The sequence below is a fragment of the Schistocerca serialis genome, chromosome 1, assembly GCF_023864345.2.
Source record: "Schistocerca serialis cubense isolate TAMUIC-IGC-003099 chromosome 1, iqSchSeri2.2, whole genome shotgun sequence".
Classification (NCBI taxonomy): Eukaryota; Metazoa; Arthropoda; class Insecta; order Orthoptera; family Acrididae; genus Schistocerca; species Schistocerca serialis.
Genome location: NC_064638.1, coordinates 790865772 through 790888264, shown reverse-complemented (window position 1 = coordinate 790888264; position 22493 = coordinate 790865772). Strand labels below are relative to the sequence as shown.

At 42.5% G+C, this 22493-nt stretch overlaps 1 protein-coding gene across 1 annotated transcript in view; it reads left to right on the top strand.

Moving 5' to 3' along the window:
- The first annotated feature begins 12013 nt into the window (after positions 1 to 12013).
- The window catches only part of LOC126483697 (peptidoglycan-recognition protein SD-like), a 202397-nt gene continuing 191917 nt past the window's right edge, over positions 12014 to 22493 (top strand). Inside the window, exon 1 of the mRNA XM_050106789.1 lies at positions 12014 to 12163. Within this exon, the coding sequence (XP_049962746.1) occupies positions 12106 to 12163 (58 nt within the window). The 5' untranslated portion in view covers positions 12014 to 12105. The remainder of the gene's footprint in view (positions 12164 to 22493) is intronic.

The following is a 22493-nucleotide window of genomic DNA, read 5'->3' as shown; positions in this document are numbered from 1 at the left end:
TTTTCCTCCCCTCTGTTTCCTTTAGGAACTACGTGTTAGTCGTACTTTGCTTTTCCTGTTATCCTTCTTATCAACATTATTTGAAAGCATAATCCTCTACACTTCGACAAAGCATCACTTTTCTAAACTTGCGTCCTATTTTTAGCATTGTCACTAACACACTACAGCTTGAATACTTACTGATTGTTTCAGCACGTACATCGTACAAACAAGGCGTGAGGACCATTGTGATACTCCTGAATGTTAATTACTATAAATTACGAACAAAAGAGAAAGGTTTTAACCCTGCATCGATTTCGATTCATTGAGAGACGGAGCACACTCTCGGACTGTAGATGAAATCGGCCACGTCCTTTTCGAAGGAATTATTCCGCATCTGCGTTGAGTAATTCAGTCAAACCACGGGAACCATAAGACTGGATGCTAGGACGAAGATCTGAACTCCGCTGCTCATGAAAAGCAAGTCCACTGTTTCGCCATCGCTCCAATTCGCTTCCAAATGGTTCAAATGGCTCTAAACACTACGGGACTTAACATCTGAGGTCATCAGTCCCCAAGACTTAGAACTACTTAAACTTAAGGACATCACACACAGCCATGCCCGAGGCAGGATTCGAACCTGCGACCGTAGCAGCAGCGGGGTTCCGGACTCAAGCGCCTAGAATCGCTCGGCCCCAGCGGCCGGCCAATTCGCTCTACCCGAAGCAATGTACGCTCCGAGCTAGTCATCACATCTTACATAAAAATATCATACAAAAGGAAGAGAAAATTAAACAATGTGGTTATAACATTTGGAATGGAAAATAACTGTAGCAAGTATGATTAGAAGAAAAAACGGAAGTTTGAGGAAACGAAGATTCTTCATGCGACCGTGCAAAACGATGAACCGTAAGCTAAGTGAAGTTGGCCGCTTACCACAGGGGCAGACGGGTAAATAGCATGGCCACTGCGGGCTTAGAGGATGTGTGAGGGGGGATGTTTTATTGCGTGTCTACCAGTACTGACAACTCACGGGCGTGCGCGACTCGTACCGATCAGCTGCTACGGTATAAATTTTGACACGGAAGTAACATGGGTTCATGAATGCGAGTTACAGAGATCGTGATTCATGTGACTGTGATGTCTGATTCATGTCTCATGTTTGGGGTTGCAGAGGATGACGGCAATCTGAAACAAGAACAGTCGACACGAAGTGATCCGAATGGTTTCGCCGTTTAACGATCAGCAATTACGGTCCGTTGGTCAACATACCGCGCCCTCTCATAGCTAGTCTGGTGGGGACTCATAACATACTGATTTATGTAGGTTACCAGTTAATAATATCGTTACATACGGCCCTAGGAGTCACCCCACAATTCCAGTGTTCGCTCTTGAGCAAGAAAGCTTGACGACCACTGATATAAAAGGCCTCGAGCTCTGAAAAATGCTATATTTTTTTAAAGAACAATCTATTTGATGAAAGGCACTCGATAGTTAAAGTGGTTCATTCAGCTGTTAGTGACCTATTTCTCCTATTAGTATTACATCCCACTGCGACTTTACGTCCTTGCTAGAAGGAGTGACACACGGCTGCTTGTCAATATGGCGCGAGAGAGTAAATATTTACCTGCGTGGCCACCGAGCGCCTGCCTCAAACCTGATTAGATAACCGGCTCATGGCGACGTCAACGCCTAAGCCAACGGTCTCTCATGAAGGATCGCTGACGCAGAGAAGCTAAATATGGCTGATTATTTGACTTTTTCGTGTGATAAGGCGAAGAACATACAGGCTACGGAAGTTTCCTCTTGCGAAGTAATCCATCGATACCATATACTCTGATGTGCCGAAACGATATTACCACCTGTTAGACAGCTAGTTTGTCCGTCTTTGGAACGAAATACATCACTAATTCTGCGTATCAGGGATACGAGAGTTTATTGGTAGGTTTGTGGAGGTTCGTGGTGTTAGATGTCTACGAACAAGTAATAATTCGCGTAAATAACGGGCCAGTGATTTGCGTACGCCGCGATGGCGCCCGATAGCGACCCAGACGGGTTCCATAGGATTAACATCAGGCGAAATCAGTCACCGAGACATCAACTTGAGCTCACTATGCTCTTCAAACCACTGTAGTACGATTCTGGCTCAGAGAAACGGTACATTGTATTGCTGAATGATAACATCGCCGTCGGGGAAGACATCAAGCATGAAGGGTTCGTACCAGTCGGTGTTTCTTCAGTTACTGCCACAGGTACCATGCACGTGCAGGATAATGTCTCCCATAGCATATAACTGCTCCCACTAGGCTGCATCCACAGTGCGCTGAAAGTTTCGAGCCGCCGTTCACCTCGATGACGGCGTTTGTGGAGACGACCATCCACCTAGTGTAGCAAAAATGTGGCTCACCCGAAGAGCCGACACATTTCCATTGATCGACGGTCGAATCCCAACGGTCCCGTGCCCACTGTAATCGTAATTGACGATGTCGTTGGGTCAACATGTGAACACGTAGGGGTGGTCCGCTGCGGAGCTCCATATTCAACAACGTAAAATGAACGGTGTGCTCCGAAACATATGTGCGTTCGCCAGCGTTGTGCTCTTACGGCAGAGATGTCTCAGATCACCATCTATCCTACTTGACAGAGTAGACAAGCCTCCGAACTCCAAGTTCTGAGAATAGTCGTGGACGTCCAACCATTAACCACATAGTGGTTGTTTCGCTGTACTTCTACGTCTTTCCGTAGATACCTATGAGAGCAGCGCGTGAACATTCGACCAGCTTCGCCGTTTTCGAGGTACTCATTCACAGACTTTGCGTAATAATAATCTGTCGGTTGAGAAAGTCGCTTATCTCAATGGATATACCCATTTGCAGCCCATATCCTCGCTAGGGTGATACCCCGTCCGTGTCTCCTCCGCTTACACACTTTTGTTAGCGCGTCACGTGCCCGCAAAGCCACCAGGCAGCATCCAACTTCGTGGTGGGTAGTGGTCATAATGTTTTGATTGACCAGTATATATCACTGCTGTGTTTCGCGCAAAACCACTTGCCCGAGTCCAGTCTGATTCTACTCAAATGGTTATTAATGAAAACTATCCTTAGTCCAGAAAAATGTAGATGGAGCTGATTTCGGAGTCGTTTTAATAGCTTCATTGAATACAACATGTTCTGCATTTTCAATGTTGTCTTTGGATTTAATTATAAGATGTGAGTAGTATAGATTTGACAGGGTCGAAGGCAGATTCATGTTTAACGTCCTGTTGACGACGACATCATTAAGGACGGAGCACACGCTGATAATTGATCAAAGATGGGACAGAGAATCATGACTACTGCGCCACGTTGCTCAGTTTGCACTGACGATAAAGTACTGACAACTATCAGTCGAAAAGTTCGGTCTTGTATCGAATGGTTAACTCGAAGCAAATTTTAAGGTATTTTTTTCTGAAATGGATATATCCTAGATTTTTCATTCTTTATCCGCGCAGCTCACGTTACTCAGCACCTCCGATTTGTTCCGTCTGCTATGAGCTGAGTTCTTAGTATCGGAATCAATAAACTTCACTCACTGTTTGACGTTTTCAGTGTTGACAACTCACTGCACGTTATCCACCTTCACTTAACATTCAGTGCCGGCCGCGGTGGCCGTGCGGTTCTAGGTGCTGCAGTCCGGAACCGCGGGACTACTACGGTCGCAGGTTCGAATCCTGCCTCGGGCATGGATGTGTGTGATGTCCTTAGGTTAGTTAGGTTTAAGTAGTTCTAAGATCTAGGGGACTGATGACCTAAGATGTTAAGTCCCACAGTGCTCAGAGCCATTTGAACCATTTAACATTAAGTCATCGACAGAAAATCTTCGTTTATAGTTTCAATTTAAATTCATATGGATGCCTTCATTTAACTTCTCACTTTTTTTGAAATGGAAGAAATAACAATTCTCTTATTTTGAACATAATGATTCAGCTTTTATTATTCCGCGCTGCAGATGACACTTTGACACTTGACAAAATCTTCCTCTGTAGGCACTGACACAAACGTCTACTTCTGCCAGCCACCAACTCCAGATGCATCTTTCACACTGTGAGTATGAAATACTGAGCCGGACTCCTCGAAGACCCTGCATTCATTTCTGCTCGAAAGACTTTGACCTGTACCCGTCAGTAAGGTAACTCGCTGACTAGTTAATGTGCAAAGTGAATTTTCTATGTGCCCCGAAGGCAATATTCTGTGATATACATCCATATCCACATCTATACTAACATTATAAATGCGAAAGTAACTCTGTCTGTTATGTTTCCAGCTCTAAACCACTAAACCGATTTTGACAAAATCTGGTATGGGGATAGCTTGGACGCTGAGGAAAAACAATAACTGCTTTAGAAAGTATGTGGTACATGATATTTATTGATTTGAAGAATACAACACGAAATATGGAATGATAATTACTCTTTGAAATGGCTGTTTACTTTTTGACTTTTGAACTTTTCATATTGGTAAAAATGCTTTAGTTATCTGATATGTTATACATAGAACGATTCAATGCTATGAAAACAATGCCTTTACAATCCTCTAAGTGTTTGTTCCATACTTCCATTCTAATGTCAGTCATACGGCCGTCGCATTTTAGCCGCTGCGTGTCACGCGACGTTATAACCTCTAGCAAGGGTACGATTTGTGCGAACATCTCGTAGTATTGTTGTTAGCGTTACTATCTCGATTCGATTCCACGCTAGTCCGTTTTTGTCCACTCGCGACTGGATGTATGTGTTGTCGTCATCATTTTATCATTATCGACACGGAAACTGCCGATGTGGCTTCAGATAAAGTGTCTTGCATCAAGTTCCCGAACACTCTCACTGGGGTCTCCTGGAATAAAAAATCATCTGCTGTTGCTCTGGTGGCAAAATCTGACATCCATTACTGGGTGAGCCAGAAATGCTCCTAAAAAATCTAATTCTATACGAATGTAATGAATCGAGTCATCTTTGAAATATAATTAGAAAATATAATGCATGCTTTCATATTCGACATACAGCAAAATAACAGAAACACATTCGTTATGAACCTACATACCGGCAATGCATACATTTTTATACATACGTATCTACACCACAATATAAACAAACATAAATTAGTAGCTTAATTACTCACCGTCATTCGTAACAAAAGTACTGATATGCGAGCGCAGCCGTGGGTATAAGCTAGTACATTCATAATTTGACGAGGTCCAAATTTAGCTAACGCACCTTGGTTTCCGCACGACGTAGCGCAGCGAAACAGTCACATTATTGGAATACGGACGTGCTTGTGGGTGAATCTGGATTTGAGGCAAACATACAGTTTGTGTCACGAGTAACGCAGACATCTCTTATACGTCATAAATAATTCAGTATATAGTATGAAATTAATAGCTACTGAATAGAGGAGTACAGACGCATAATTTTTCTAACTCTGGCCTCGTATAAAATGTTCATGCGGCAATGTTTGTAGAACTGTGTTGGCCTTAGCTCCCAGAGCATCATCCTGCAATTTTTGCGAGAAGTTTAGGTATCACCATTGAAACTACTTTTCGTGAAGCTGCGCATGTAATTAACAAAAGGTATATTGCTCCGTTAAAAAGCATAGCTGTTTCAATATTTCCTTAAAATGATTCGAAAGCTAATAGCAAAGCATAGTACTCTAATACTCGCCCCTTGGTATATTACTACTAATAAAGAAGGCTGACAACACTAAGATAGATTTGTAAATGAATAAAAAAGATTAAAATTAAGTACAGTGCAACGTATATAAATTCCAATAAACAGAGCTTCATTGAACGGCTCAGAAAAGCGCTTAAAATAATGATTGCGTTGTTGTCTTACACTACGCACATGGTCAACAAAAAGGTATATCATTCGGCAGCAATACGCCACTCAGCATGTGTATGGATACAGTGCTTTGAAAAGAAAAGTTTTACCTGGATGTAATCCACCTCTAACAAAGTACTCCTGCATTGTTTCATCGCCATTTTGTAGAATGTTGCGCGAAAAGAAACCAAATGCAAAGATTTCGATTAGAAAGTCGTAATGAGCAACAACGCACAATGTCAATGTTTTAAACGTAGATTCTTATAGGATAAGAACAGATATTTATCACTACTTGAAAAGCCCGCAGCCATGAAATATCTGATTTTTTTAAGAACGAAGTTCATTACGTATTTATTCGAGCTAATCGTTTTTCTTATCACTGCACACGCTCGGGACGAAAACTTCTCACAATAGGCAGCAGTTTGTACCCGCTATGAGTCAGGCTAAAATTCTAAAATATCAAATTAGAGACTTCAGTTTGTGAAAGCCCGATGCTTGACGCCATAATAAGGGTGTCAGTTAACACAGAAATTTAAGTAATATATTTCATGAAAGAATTTGTATCAACTGAGAATATGCTTGACACAAATTTATGGAGAGTTACACAAAATTTATCCAGAATAACGACATGTGCCCATGAAGTCCTTCGCGCCAGCACCATTTAGAAAAGATTCTGGCTACAGTACGAGTGTGAACTGCGAAATTAAATTTAACCAAGTCCCGCGCGCAACGGTTTCGACCGCTTCCCGGTTCGCGCCACGTCACCCAAGCAGGAAAAGGGAATGCGCTTACCGAGCCTTCGCCTCCGTTCTTGTTTAAAAGATAATGCTTCACATTTTAGTCGCTTCGCTCCAATTTTCGGCTCGAAAATCTGAATATAAAATGGAAATTTGAATTCGAAATTGGCTCTGAGAATCTATTATACCGAATCAATGATTCCAATATACTCCCACAGCCTGGACTGCGAAGAATCTGGGAAGATGTCAGCTAGTACTGCCAGAAGGAAAGAAGTCTGCAGAGTAGAAAACTAAAACGCAGTCTCGGCTGGCGGAAAATGACATCGTTCCATTTGTATTAAGTTGTAACAGGTGACTGCGAGCTAGTTATCCGTCTCGGCCAGGGAGACAAAGAGCGTCAAACATGGAAACGCATAAAAAGTAATCTACAGGACGTACAGTGCAAAAGACACTTCTTAGAGTACGGCTGCGTCAGAAAGAGCATTCAGCCATTGACATGCGAACCAAAATCATTATGAGCGACTCGACAAGTGTAAACCCTACACTTAAAGCGGGAGGCCACTGGTACGGAAAGCAGCAAGTAAATAAATATACGAAACTTTTGACAATGCTAGATCACCAGTGTAGTATCAAATAATGAATGTGTTCGATTGAAAATCCTTGTTTATTTCTTCTAACCCTTAAAACCATGATGTATTTAACGCGAGAGTGTAACGGAGATGCTTGGTGACCTACGATGGTGCGCTGAAAAGTAGCGCCTACAATTTTTTTTGTGTAAAAACTCTTCAAGCTTTTTAATTAAAACAAACGTTGTATTGTATGTTATCCGAGAGCCTAGAAACGACGGAGAGACTCCGTCCCCGCCGCATTCGCAGTGGTCCACAACCTCACGACGACTATCGCAGTCCACTTCACCCCTCCGCCACCCCACACCGAACCACTATTTCAGGGTTATTGTGCGGTTCGGCCCCCCGGTGGATCCCCCCAGGGAACGTCTCACACCAGACCAGTGTAACCCCTATGTTTGCGTGGTAGAGTAATGGTGGTGCACGCGTACGTGGAGAACTTGTTTGCGCAGCAATCGCCGACATAGTGTAGCTGAGGCGGAAGAAGGGGAACCAGCCCGCATTCGCCGAGGCAGATGGAAAACCGCCTAAAAACCATCCACAGACTGGCTGGCTAACCTGACCTCGACGGAAGTCCGCCGGGCGGATTCGTGTCGGGCACCAGGCACTCCTTCCCAATCCGGAAAGCCGCGCGTTAGACCGCACGGCCTTCTGTGCCTTTATTCTTTATGTTTACATATTAATTTCTCAACAGAGTTACCCTGCCAACGATCATATTTCTCCCAACGATGGACCAGTTTATTGATACTGTCATTATAGAATTTTGACTTTGTTGACGGAGCCACAACCTCACCTCTGCTTGCACCACTTCATCACTACTGAAATGAAGTCCTCGAAGTTGTTCTTTAAGTTTTGGAAACAGATGGAAATCTGATGGGGCCAAGTCAGGACTGTATGGAAGATGACTGATGACAGTGAAACCAAGGCGTCGGATTGTTGCAGATGTCGCAACGTTCGCGTGTGGTCTGGCATTGTCGTGCTAAAGGTGAGGGCGCTCCGTGTGTGGACGAAATCTTTGAATTCGCAACTCGATTACAGCGCGCTGTTTCTCGAGCACTGACATAGTTATTTTACTCACCGCTATGTTACACGTTACCGTACGGAGCCCTCTAGCGGCAGAGGGCTGCAAACATGTAGACATAAAGTATAAAGATGTAGCATGTTAATAGCGTTTGATTTTTTTTTTAAAAAAAAAGCTTTGAACTTTCATATAAAAAATTTAGAGGCATTACTTTTTAGCACGCCCTCGTAGTTTACGTCGCATTGCCTAGTAAAATGCGAGAAGCTTGAAGTAAACCTACGCCATACATTATATTTTTGTGTTCGGAGAACAAGGTGAAACTTTCCCCGTCCGCCATCGACATACTGTATTTCTAGGTACAAAATGCGTTAATTTATTGTTACACACAGCCCACTTTAGGTCGATGCACTACGTTCAACCGTTTTCAGTGACCAGTTTTCATCAATAAAGTAGAATTTTAACTTTACAAAATATCCATCTATAGCTGTCGTAACTTCTTCATTCGATTCGAATCATTTACCAGTCACAAATACACTTAAGACCCAAAGAAACTGGTACACGTGCCTAATCCCCCCGCGAGCACGCAGAAGTGCCGCAATACGATATGGCATGGACTCGACTAATGTCTGAAGCAGTACTGGAGGGAACTGACACCACGAATTCTGCAGGGCTGTCCCTAAATCCGTAAGAGTACGAAGTGGTGGAGATCTTTTCTGAGCAGCATGTTGCAAGGCATCCCAGATATGCTCAATATTGTTCACGTGTGGGGAGTTTGGTTGCCAGAGGAAGTATTTAAACTGAGAAGAGTGTTCCTGTAGAAATTCTGGACGTGTGGAGTGTCCTGCTGGAATTGCCCAAATCCCCACTTTATCGCTATCTCGGAGATGCTGTGTCCCATTGCTCGTGCTCCTAATATAACACCACATTCAAACTCACTTAAATCTTGATAATCTGCTATTGTAGCAGCAGTAAACGATCTAACAACTGCGCCAGACAATTTTTGTCTGCCGGCCGGGGTGGCCGAGCGGTTCTAGGCGCTACAGTCTGGAACCGCGGGACCGCAACGGTCGCAGGTTCAAATCCTGCCTCGGGCGTGGATATGTGTGATGTCCTTAGGTTAGTTAGGTATAAGTAGTTCTAAGTTCTAGGGGACTGATGACCTCAGAAGTTAAGTCCCATAGTGCTCAGAGCCATTTGAGCCATTTGAAGTTGTTGTCTTATATAGGCGTTGCCGACCGTAGCACCGTATTCTGCCTGTTTAAATATCTCTGTATTTGAATATGCATGGCCTATACCAATTTCTTTGGCGCTTCAACGTATATTTGTATGTTGGAATACGTGAAAGCGAGAAGGTGGCAAATTTGATTTATGCTATTGTTGTTCTAACGAGTCGCGCCTCTATTCTGTCACTATCTCCAAGCACCTATGTGGGCAGGTACATTGTACTGACTAATTAAGATTTTTTGCCCTTTTACTATCACTGAATATTCTCAACAACCTTTTCGTTCCCTGCGTTCGAAAGACTTATTGTCACAGCATTCTCTAGTTACTGTTTTACTCTTTAAGGGATAAAAAATGTGAAGAATCCCTTTCGCATCCTTCTGGCCGCAACATTTGAAGTACTAGAAATCGGCAGCACCTAGGTAATACTTTCCGGATCGATAATCATCCACATTAACAAACAGGCAGACATATCAGTTTCACTATTTTTAAAATTGTTGTGATATTCGTGTTCACCTCTGCTTTTGATCAGCATTCAACAAATGTGGAAGTCACCTCCACAGATCTTCCTCATGTCAAATGTTCCGAGCCTATTCTTCCCACGTGCCTAAGGTCTCATCTTCGTCATATTAACGGCTGTTCTTCCATAACCACACAGCACACATTCTCGATTTTTTCATCGTTGTTGCAGTTTTGGAGAATCTTTTATATGCATCGTCTTCAAGAGACGCACGATCATGTTTTGCTCGTTTTTTTAATTGCTGGAAAAGGTGGAACAGTCTCCTTAAAACCTTCACCACTTGAAGATATCTCATTGGCGATAATCTGCCCAAAAGAATGTGATATTCCATCTTAGTCTTTTGGGCAAAACATAGAAAAGACGAGTATTATAAACACACAAAAATAAGATTGTTCTGCAAACGTAACTGCACAACTTATTCCAAAATTACAATCACACATTTTCATATACATCGACGTCTTCTCCGCACCAGCCCCTTCTCTTTTCAAGTTCCCTACGTAATTACAAATGCAAGGTGACTCACGTATGAGGCAACACATATTTTTCTTCCTGAACGGTTACAGATATCGGAACGAGCTTTTCCGCAATTGATAGTAAGCTGCGTGCCACGTAATGTTTTATATCGATAATGCTGTGACTGCTTATACCAACCGAGAAACTGAAACAAGTATGTTTTTTAATGGAACCGTATACTTTTCATAATTGAGTTCACTAGCTCTTGGAAAGATGGTTAAGTGATATAGCGCTTTTTAGTATTGACTTTGAAAACTTTCGCAAAAGAGTCCGCGAAATACACTAAAACTGGAAAGCCATACGGCCAGAGTCGGCTATTGTGCCAAGCAGAGCTCTCATCCCAGACCAGTAGTTATATGCAGCAAAGCAAGCCTACGATACTAAGACAAACCTCCTAGCCTGTACGACATAGACACAGGCTCAGGTATGGTTTTTGTGTATGGAACTATGGCACATGCTAATTTTCTGGCTCATCAAATGGGGCTTAGGAAAACTCTTTCAAATGTGTGTACGTTTCCAAGTTTTTGTGGAAACAACTACAGTTTCGTCACGCAGTTTTCTCGTTACCATTTCGACAGCATTTGTTTGACATTCGCCGTATAAAAGTGGCATGTCAAGCTCCTATTCATTGGTGTATACGTCTGCATGCAAGAAATGTCGCAACCGAAATGACTGGCCGATAGACAACACAGTTTCAGTTAGTTCTGCAGTGCAGACCTTGATATCGAAAGGCTTGATACAACGACTTTTCCTGGCGTGAGCGTATTTACAATTCAACAGCCGATTTTGACCGACGACCGACTTTTTTCCAGTTTCATATTTCTCAGTTTATTTTGAGAAAAGTTTCAACATCAAAATTGACAAACATTATATCTCTGAGCTCGTCGTTTCCAGCGTTTTTGGGTGCTGTTAAAAAGTATATCGTTCTATTCAAAAAACTCATACTTGCTTCAGTATCTCGATCGATACAAAAGTTAAGATTCTTGCAATTTACATGCCCCTTGGCGTACCATCATCTGGCGGAAACCTCGTTTCAACACCTCGAACCGTTCATGAAATGAAAGTGGTGTAACCGTGACTCAAATGGTTCAAATGGCTCTGAGTACTATGGGACTTAACATCTGTGGTCATCAGTCTCCTAGAACTTAGAACTACTTCAACCTAACTAACCTAAGGACATCACACACATTCATGCCCGAGGCAGGATTCGAACCTGCGACCGTAGCGGTCACGCGGTTCCAGACTGAAGCGCCTAGAAGCGCACGGCCACCCCGGCCGGCTAACCGTGACTCACCCGGAAGATGTAGAGAGATAGTGTCACTTAACAGATACAGTGCAGGACAGTCTGAATATGTTGACATAACTGAACACATGTCAAAAGACAAATGTTTTCTGTAGTCAGCACGAACGCTGTAAACGTTGCTTTCACTGGTCCGTAGCCAGAGCACTCTTCGCAGTGTGTCTCCAGACGAGTGAAAGCGGGCTGTGGCGGAGTATAGCGGTTGGCAAGCCTGGCATCTCCTTCGGCTGTGATTGCGCGGCGTGGCGAGGGGAAGCGAGGCGTCGGCAGTCACCAAGTGGCCGGCGTGTGGTGCGGTGCGGTGCTGTGGAGTGGTGAGGCGTGGCGTGTACACTGAGCGATGAGCAACTGCAACACGGGTGCGGGCGCCGCCATCCTGTCAGCCCGCGCTGCCGCAGGTACCGTCACCGTTCTGGCTGCGCCTCCCCTACACTATTCGTGGGAGTTCGTAGTCGGCGTACCGACGCATGTCGCTTTGGTTGTCCAGTAACATTAGTGTATTCTATTCATTTATGCGATGCTGTTGTCCCGAGAGTATTTTATTTTGTTCCCGATTTCTTAAGTCCAGTAAACTACTCGTTTTTTCTATGTAACGAACTGTTATGACTTTAACAATTGTAGTAAAGTCATTGTAGTGCCTACGAATCCTGCGAACTCGGTTTGCTAGACAAACAAGTCTTATTAATGGGTTTTATTTCAATAAGAAAATTACTATACTTTGGCAGTTACACAGATGTGTCGCAAGCAAAGGGCGACATACTAAATAATCGGTCTTTGCAGTGACTGCTGATCTTTAATTGACAAAAGTCTGTCCTGAACTGCTATCGATGTCGCTGCTATACAAGTGGGTGATCTTGAAGCTGCTATTGAACTGGGCCGTCACCAGTCGGTCGCGGCGCTTGTGTCCTCTTCAGCTAGGGCCCGCTGCTGTCGCGTTGTCATCCTGGAAGGGATGTCGGTCAGTGTGCGATTGGCTGACTTCTTCTCACAGCCTTCTCTGCTTTGTCTTCCCGACTGGCTTGCCGGCGCTTGATTTTGCGCCGTAACGGTCATAGAGTAAGATTCAATACGTAAACAAATCAACGGTATTGAGGAGACAGCCACCATGCTGCAGATGTCTTCAGCCAGTGATGAAGCAACAATGGCGATTATAAAGTTAATGGTTTGTACGAAATAAAATGAAAATTAATCCGTTCGAAGTCAAAGACAGTTTTTTTTTTCTTTTTGCCCAAATATATGTCAATTTTTCGACGTAGCGCAGTCTTACGGTCAATTCGCTTTGTCAAACGCTTTCCACCCCTGAAATATGAGTATAGGAGGTCAACCAAATGCTCATTTACGGCCATCATTGTATTCAAAACGCTTTACACCCACAAACGTGTCCAAATGTGGAGCAACAAATTATACATAAATAGCAATTCACTACTTCTGTGGGTGCTGCTAGGCGCTAAGAAACAGGCGTAATCTCTCTTACTTGCTACCAACAGCCCACACTTTGTTAGGAGACTGCGGAAGAAATCTGGTGAATGTTATGGACGTTTCGTTCTTCAAATGCTTAGTTTTTCATTACTTTTGAATACATTGTGGGATTGAACAGTGATCAATGTGTTACAAATATTTACTATCAAAGACAGTCTTGATCACAATTTATTTTCTACGGTGACCGGTTTCGGCCACTACTGTGGTCGTCTTCATACCAATGAGTAAGAACCTCCTTCTGCTGGAGAATCAGTAGTGATTCTCCAGCAGAAGAACGTTCTTACTCATCGGTCTGAAGATGACCACAGTAGTGGCCGAAACCGGTCACCGTAATAAATAAATTGTGATCAAGACTGTTTTTGATAGTTAAAAAAAACTTAGTTTTTCCATGGCCACAGCACGTTTGGGAGGCGGGTGCATTGCCCTGAAGAAACAATTTTTTTTGTCCTGCGGTTTACACCTCTTCTCACATGTTTTTTCATCCAGTTTGTCCAGAGGACGTACTTAGCATTTACTACTTATTGCTTTACTCTTTTCAAGGTAATCAACATGAAGAAATTCTTTTACATTCTAAAAAACATGGCTCAAAACCTTTCTGGCAGGCGAAATGTATTTCGTCTTTCTTGGTGCAATCCACGCATTCCTTGGATCAGTGTTTCGTTTCTGATGTGAAATGGTGGAACCCCATTTTATCCATATTAATAAATCGGCGGTCGTAATATGACCGATCATTACCAAAACGGTTCATACGTTGCTCAGATCTTCATTTTTCGCATTTTCGTTTGATCGGCTTGCGAGACATGAGTCTCTCACCTCACAAAGCTTTCCCATAGTTAACCCATCACGTAAAACGTACTGTACTTTTTCCAATGATTGGTGTTTTGCATGAGCTATTTTATAGCCATCACTCACCGATTTCCAGTACTGCGTTGCGCACTTACTCAGAGTTTTCATATTAGATACAGCTTTGGGACATCCATCACATGCATCATCGTGAAGATAAATGTAGCTAAACTGAAGGTGAACACTCGTTACAAATCTTCAGCCAAGATTTTTATGCCCACATGATATTACAGTACAAACATTTGAATTAAACACATATGACTACTCTCAAAAGCCAAACTTTACTTGACTTACTGTGCAACTCGTACCATCAAACGAATAACAAAAAACCGTTGATATCAGTTCCATCTCTGTTCTAGGCTGATACTTTCTCCGACTGTCTGGAACGGTTCTTCCTAAATATAATCATAAATTGTATGTCCAAGTTCCTAGAGAAATTAAAACTACAGGCCAGATGTGGACCCAACCTTTAAACAGCTTTGTGGCCAGTGGTTCGTCAGTCTATTTAAAAAATAACTTCATAGGTAGACCATAAGGTCCAGTCTGTCACCATCTTCCTCCAGTTTATCAAAGTCCTCCTGGACTCTCTTGACTTTTTATGGAATTTTAGGCTATGACTAACACATATTCTTTTCTCTAGGTACAGTAGATGTGCTTAACAGAGCATATCCAACATAACAGTAGCAGAGATGTTGTCTAAGATTGCGATCGATCGTGCGTACTCGTGTAGTTCAGGGAAGGCAAGAGAGTTGAGTTTTATTCCATGTCCAACACACGCTTCATATTTTATGTAAGTAAGGTTCATTGAAGGGTATACTCCACTGAAAAGTGAAACTTTACCTTCTTGAAGCAGTATTATAATTTTGGAATGCCCATGAGTGTCACATAATATCATCCATCACTAACATTTTCCTTTGATAGATATTTCTTATTCTGTTTTCTTTCTCGATTTAATTCTGCACAATTTCCCAGAATCCCAAAGGCTACTTGTGTATCTAGTAAATCTCTGTAGATATTGAAAATGGTTCAAATGGCTCTAAGCACTATGCGACTCAACATCTGAGGTTATCAGTCCCCTAGACTTAGAACTTATTAAACCTAGCTATCCTAACTAACATATTCATTGTTTTCTGGCACCCTTGCATTATTTTCTGACACAATTAAAGATTTATATGCTTCATGTTTTAATCCCTCCAACACTAGATGGTTCAGATGGCTCTAAGCTCTATGGGACTTAACATCTGAGGTCATCAGTCCCCTAGACATAGAACTACTAAAACCTAACTAACCTAAGGACATCCATGCCCGAGGCAGGATTCGAACCTGCGACCGTAGTAGTAGCTTGGTTCCGGACTGAAGCGCCTAGAACCGCTCGGCTACAAAGCCGGCAGTAGATATTGATACAATGGTACTTCTCTATACTTGGAGTGCCACAATCATCCACAATCACCGCTAAAATAAATCATAGCTAATCTGCTAACAATGAAAAAACTGATTTTAATGCAATTTCTACTCACAATGACTCAGATTGGCACGTAAATATCTCCATCTTATGATGTGTTTGAACTTTTTTAAGGATATAATTTCTTCAATATGGGCCTAAATACAACTGTTTAGCCATAACTGTAAATAAGTTTTCTGCTTGTAACACTTATTCTTACATGTCAAGTAGCCCAAAATTATTGAACATAATAGAGCCAAAGTGAGTACCAGTATTCAATTCCTGCTTTTGGAATGTTCGAAATCAGAGAACAAAATCTACAGAAGGTGGACATTTATTAAGTGTTAACTTTAGAAAAGAACGAGATAAGTCCGTAGCAGCCTCTATGTAGTGGTCGGAGCTCTCCGAGGATGTTTTTCGACACGCAAATGCCAACGCATCTAACGGCCAGGATATACATCACAATCGTTCGTTCTACTCACGGTACGGCATTGTGTGCTACGCAGTAACAATAGCCGCTTTCAAGATGCTTAGGTCCTGTTTTATAACAGTCATTTGCCAGCTGGATCATATTACCAACTACAGCATGTGCCAAAGGTCTGGCATGTCTCCCCTAAGCGGCCAGAACTGCGCACAACTTGAAAACTTGATCTCCTGAACTACGCGTGGCACCATGGTATAATTTTGTACGTGCATTAAGCGGTATATGCAGATACTGTCTGCGAAATGTATTGCGAATATATTTAGTAGTACTGAAGTAATAAATTTCAACGTCATGCTTAATGAAGCAGTTGTAGTGTAACGACGTAAGTTTTGTATAAATGATTTTCTTTTGATAGATGACCATATGCAGACTTCGTCACCAACATCAGTTACAAAACACTTCAAACTTATTTAAATTCTTTTAAAATTGTCTCTGAATGGTTCTTGAACGAAACTGTAATTAAAACATCATCATTTGAGTCGTATGCGCAGAATTACGTCACTCAGTCCTATTGGTTTGCGCAAACTTTTTCCAACTTAGATGTCGTTTGTTTCTTCTCAGAAATTATATTAATCCAAGTTATCTGCTTTAATAAATATTAAAACCACATTGAATAAACTTTCAAGATTCAAACTCACGATGAACGTTGTCACAAATTAATAATCTTGTCAAATAAATTAGTTCAATGGTTCAAATGGCTCTGAGCACTATGGGACTCAACTGCTGAGGTCATTAGTCCCCTAGAACTTAGAACTAGTTAAACCTAACTAACCTAAGGACATCACAAACATCCATACCCGAGGCAGGATTCGAACCTGCGACCGTAGCGGTCTTGCGGTTCCAGACTGCAGCGCCTTTAACCGCACGGCCACTTCGGCCGGCAATAAATTAGTAATACTTCTTCCTTAACATAATTCTTCATAAATAAATTCTCGGAACACGTATTTAAAGTTTTGTAGTATACACTAGTTTATTATCTTCCTATATACTACATATAGACGTGAACCTGAGCCTTGACAAGATAGGACTGAACATTTACAACATGATTAAACTTTCTATGACGTCATTGTTGTACAAACATTACAAATTCTTATTTTTTCAGTTTTTAGAAGCACGACGCAACAACTCGGTTTCAGGATCTACTGTTGCTCTTTGGCTGTCGACCCGCGACGTATAGTGGCCATCAATTTTCTCTCTGGTCCCGGCAGTGAAGATGCTGTCTCCGTTCGTTGCGCCGCCCTCTCCGTACATGAAACATAAAAATAAATACAAAACTTTAGATAATTCACAACCATTACAAATATTACAAAATACATAAACAAAACACTAAATTAAACTTATATTCACCTGCAAACTGGGCTGATACTGGTGGATGGATGACGCTTCAATTTCGCGTCCCACTACACAGTGTTTCACGCATCTTATTGTTTACGACACCACATCTACTAAACTGTGATAGGTGGATGGTGCTTACCCCCAACAGCAATCGTTGTCTGAGAGTAAGGAATATGTGTATCAAGTTTGGTTGAGATTGGTCCAGTTGTGTAGGAGGAGACGTGGAACACACGCACACACAAAACACACACACACACACACACACACACACACACACACATCCATTTTTATAATATGTATGGATTTTGTTTTTAGGGTTACATAGTTACATCCTGCTCTTCTTCCTCTGATAATTTTCTGACGGTTGCGTATTTTATGACGCCAATTTTATGCAGGAAGATAAGGGACTTCTATTATTTATCCTTATCCAGATTTTAAAAACGTGATGTATTGAATGTCCCCATTTCTCACATGCTAATCAACAATGTATCAACTTGTTACTTCCTGGTTTAAGATAGCACTAATATAATTTTTTTGTATCTTGTTTAGGTCAACAGTTTAACTGAAGATGGGGATACAATGTCGTGAAACTAGTTATGATCAATAAATCATTTTGAGCAGCTGTTGCGGTTTTCATCGGTTGAAATGTATTATCACACCGCTGGTTGCCCCCTGTACCAAGTGATTTGTCCTGTTGAAGAGTCCAGCAGTTGATAACCAGTCTAAAACGAGCAGAGTGGCGTCTAGAAAACGAAAGAGAGAGATTTTTTTATAAATAAAATTTTACATGTGATGACTTCTGCTCCATCCTGCGCGACTGTAACAACATTCTACGAAGTCCTGTCAACTGTATGATAGGAAATTTCTGTCCTTGGTTAAATACCATCAAACATCCTTCTTATACCAATTACAGACAGAGTATAGTCCTTATGGGAATGTTGAACAGAAATTAACTACCTGGCAAAAAAAAATGAAGCGCCAGAAAATGAGGAAAAAACGAAATGATACTTCGCGGATTCAGAGGGTATGCAATGTTGTTACAGTGACTATAAAATCGAGTTAGATTTACAAATAAGTTGGCAGTATAAGCCTACTTATCAATATGAAGCTGCACCCTCTCTGACTTGTGATTCAGTTGAGAAGGGTATCATAAGGTCGTTGTATCCTCTTCCAAGCGAAGCTGGGCCACAATTGTTCTTTCTGGTCCTTGATATCCTGGATTCTGGCTCTCCCACGTCCGTATTGGTCCCACACTTGTTCTATCGAGGACTTGTCTGGGAATCTTGATAATCATGGGAAAACAGAAGTATCACATAGGCAGTTCATTGAGACATGTGCGACGTGAGTACGAATATTGTGCTGTAGACAAACGCCAACATGATGCTGTCCCTGAAAAGTGACACACAACGACGCAGAATGCCCTTGACGTACCATTGTACTACCTTAATTCCCTCACACACTATCAGGTGACGTGAAGTCATACCTGATGGCTCTCCACACTGTGACAGCAAGAGCAAGATCACTGTGCCTCTCCGAAACATGCGACGAATAGGACCTTTCCTCAGGTCGCCGCCGTACTCGCCGACAATGGACATCTGCGGTAGTGCAGAAACGCAATTCGTCGCTGAACATAATGCGGTGCCATTCATCACCAGTCCATACTATCCGGTCGCCGAACGACTCAAAACATAGCTGCGTGTGTTAACAGTAGATAGTAAGAACCTAGTCCAGCTGTTGCTAGTCTCTGTTCAATGGTGCGGAATCATACTGAATGTTAGTGGGAATCCGTTTCTTGTTCTGCGATGACATACATGTATCTGAAAGTGCTACGATGTGCTCGGTACACAACATGGCGAAACTCCCTTGTGGGGGTCATATGTGGTCAACTAGAACCTTACTTTCCTATGCAGTTCGACATCACGCCATTGTCACACAAATCAGGATATTCCGTGATTCGAACAGCTGGCCAAATGTAGACGCACAATGAGCTTTTTTTCAAACTGTCAGGTGCTAATAATGCAGTCTCGTACGAATACGTGGCATCTCCGTGTTCTTCACAGTGATAACTCAGCGTCTGACATAAAACCCCTTATATACCCTACCTGGCCTGGTAACGACACTAAACAGGAATAACACTAATGCAATTTGGCGTCTGTTCTACCTGTCGCAGAGTACTGCAATTTTAATCATTTGTATAACCTGCGAAAGGTGTGTACAAGTACGAAGTTACATTGACAGCCAACCAAGTCTTCTAGGTGGATAGCAATATGCGACTGTTTGCTGATGATGCTGTGGTGTACGGGAAGGTGTCATCGTTGAGTGACTGTAGGAGGATACAAGATGACTTGGACAGGAATTGTGATTGGTATAAAGATTGGGAGCTAACCCTAAATATAGATAAATGTAAATTAATGCAGATGAATAGGAAAAAGAATCCCGTAATGTTTGAATACTCCATTAGTAGTGTAGCCCTTGACACAGACACGTCGATTAAATATTTGTGTGTAACATTGCAGAGCGATATGTAGTGGTACAAGAATGTAATGGCAGTTGTGGGGAAGGCGGATAGTCGTTTTCGGTTCATTGGTAGAATTTTGGGGAGATGTGGTTCATCTGTAAAGGAGACCGCTTATAAAACACTAATACGACCTATTCTTGAGTACTGTTCGAGCGTTTGGGATCCCTATCAGGTCGGATTGAGCGAGGACATAGTAGCAATTCAGAGGCGGGCTGCTAGATTTGTTACTGGTAGATTTGATCATCACGTGAGTGTTACGGAAATGCTTCAGGAACTCGGGTGGAGTCTCTGGAGGAAAGGAGGCGTTCTTTTCGTGAATTGCCACTGAGGAAATTTAGAGAACCAGCATTTGAGGCTGACTGCAGTACAATTTTACTGCCGCCAACTTATATTTCGCAGAAAGACCACAAAGATAAGATAAGAGAGATTAGGGCTCGTAGAGACACATATAGGCAGTCATTTTTCCCTCGTTCTGTTTGGGAGTGGAACAGGGAGGGAGGATGCGGAGTATGTATGTATGTACGTATGTATGTATGTAGATGTAAATTTAGATGATTCACTTTTTTGTCAGACAGTGTAATATTTTATGTGAATGCAGACTCTCCCAGTGTACACTGCTCAAGAAATCCTCTCCGTCTCCCAGTAGGGTGGCTGTGTTGAAATCTGACTCTCGCCACCTGCCCCCCCCCTCCCCCTCTCCTCACGGGAGTAGAGGCTGGCAATCTATAGTGCGAGGGCGGACTGCCGTTCAACTCATGACGCATTCATTTGCGAAGCGTCAACTGCAGGGCGCGATCTCGGCGTAAAGTGGCTAATGCAGGGTTCAATGCCAGACTTACATGGTAGCCCTTTTCACGAGATTGTCATGCCACCTTGTCTCAATTGATTTTTTCATTATGCTCTACCGAAAGCCTTTAGCTCAGCATAACATTTTTGTTTTCTAAAATTCGAATGTGTGTCCCTCACTGAGAAAGTGCTCTGCCAAACCTGACTTATTATCATGACCCAGACGTACGCCTCTAGTGTGTTCTATGCAGCATTGCAAGGTGCTGTACTTACTCGATGTACCGAAAACTGTACTCGAAAGGATTGCTGTATATATACCAGGTATTCGCAGTTGCAGTTTATCGTTTACCAAATTGAGCATAACTTTCTTTTTTCTGGTGGTCGAAAGCTAAGCGTGATGGTTTCCCCCCCCCCCCCCCCCCCCCCCGAAGATTCTCGCAATTTTGGTTGAAGGAGGCCCAGTATTGGAGTTAAAGCCGAGTTTTTCTCTCTGTACCTGTTCTTTGCAGATGGCTGTACCACTCGATTTCTTCAATGCACACCAATCTGCACGTCACTATCCATTTTGGCAAAACACATCTTTAAGGTGTCAATTACAGTTCTTAAAGAAGTGTACCACTGCGCTGAGTGATGGAGCACGTTGCATGAAGTTACAGATCGGTGTAGAATTTATTTCTGTAGACTACATATCATACAGTATTATCTTCTTTTCTCTTTATTAAAATGTCTAAAAAAGGAAGACATCTACCCTGTTCTAGCCAAGTCGTGAACTGTATGGTCTGATGTACGCTGTTCAGATGGCCTAGGAACTCATTCAGTGCCTCTCTACTATGTTTCCTAATAGCGAAGGTGTCATCCACGTAACGGGAAAATAGTAATGTTTGAGCTGTGCAGTTTCTAATGCCAACTCGCCAAAGTGCTCTACGTAGAGGATGGCAATCCCGGGGGCATATGGCGAGTCCATGGCTACTAACTTGTCAATGGAACTCCCTACCACATTTGAAGTAGGTTGTGGAGAGTAAATGCTCAAATAGCTTCAATGTTTTGGACTCAAAATGATCTGGTGAGCATACCAAGGCGTCTTGAAGTGGTACTCTTGTGGAAAGAGATGATGAGAGCGGCACTCCCCGAAACGTGGTGGAATTTCAGTGCAGCCAACCACATGTAACGCCGAGAAGATTTCGTCACCAGTGTACACCGGGAAAGTCTGTATTCCATTATAAAGCACCTCTCTGGGGCGAAATGCTCAGCAGATTCAAACAGATACAGAAAGAACGCATCAGGAAAACTAAACTGCTTAGCACATTAGCCTTACTCCAGTGGTATTGGGACAAAGACGTCCTACTATGCTTTGCAGGAATATGGTATCCACTAAAACCGAAGTAAACGCAGTGGATTCTACCACCAGTGAGCCAGGCCATAGTGATGAAACGCTTTCGCTTCACACGAAGAGAACTGGACAAGAATGCACGGACTCTACTTGAATGGCATCTCTATATCGTTAGCAACCTGTCAACATGTTCCTGCAAAACGCAGTTCATATGCCGGACAGCGAAATATAAAGACGACGGTAATGCTAGACAACACTGAAATTTCGAGAGACTGAGGGGACCTCATATGAAGCTTAGAGTGTCAAAGATATCAACCTGACAAAAAAAGAACTAGATGCTGCTAGAATCGTGACCCTCTCCAAAAGGATGATCTTCACTCGCGTTCCAAACGCCGAAACAGAATATTACTAGTGGTGTTGAAGAAGAACTAATCCGTGGCCTGCTAGCGGAAAAGATGGAAGAAATTAGCTGAGGAAAATGCAGGATCATCGACAAATAGCAACTTCTGCAA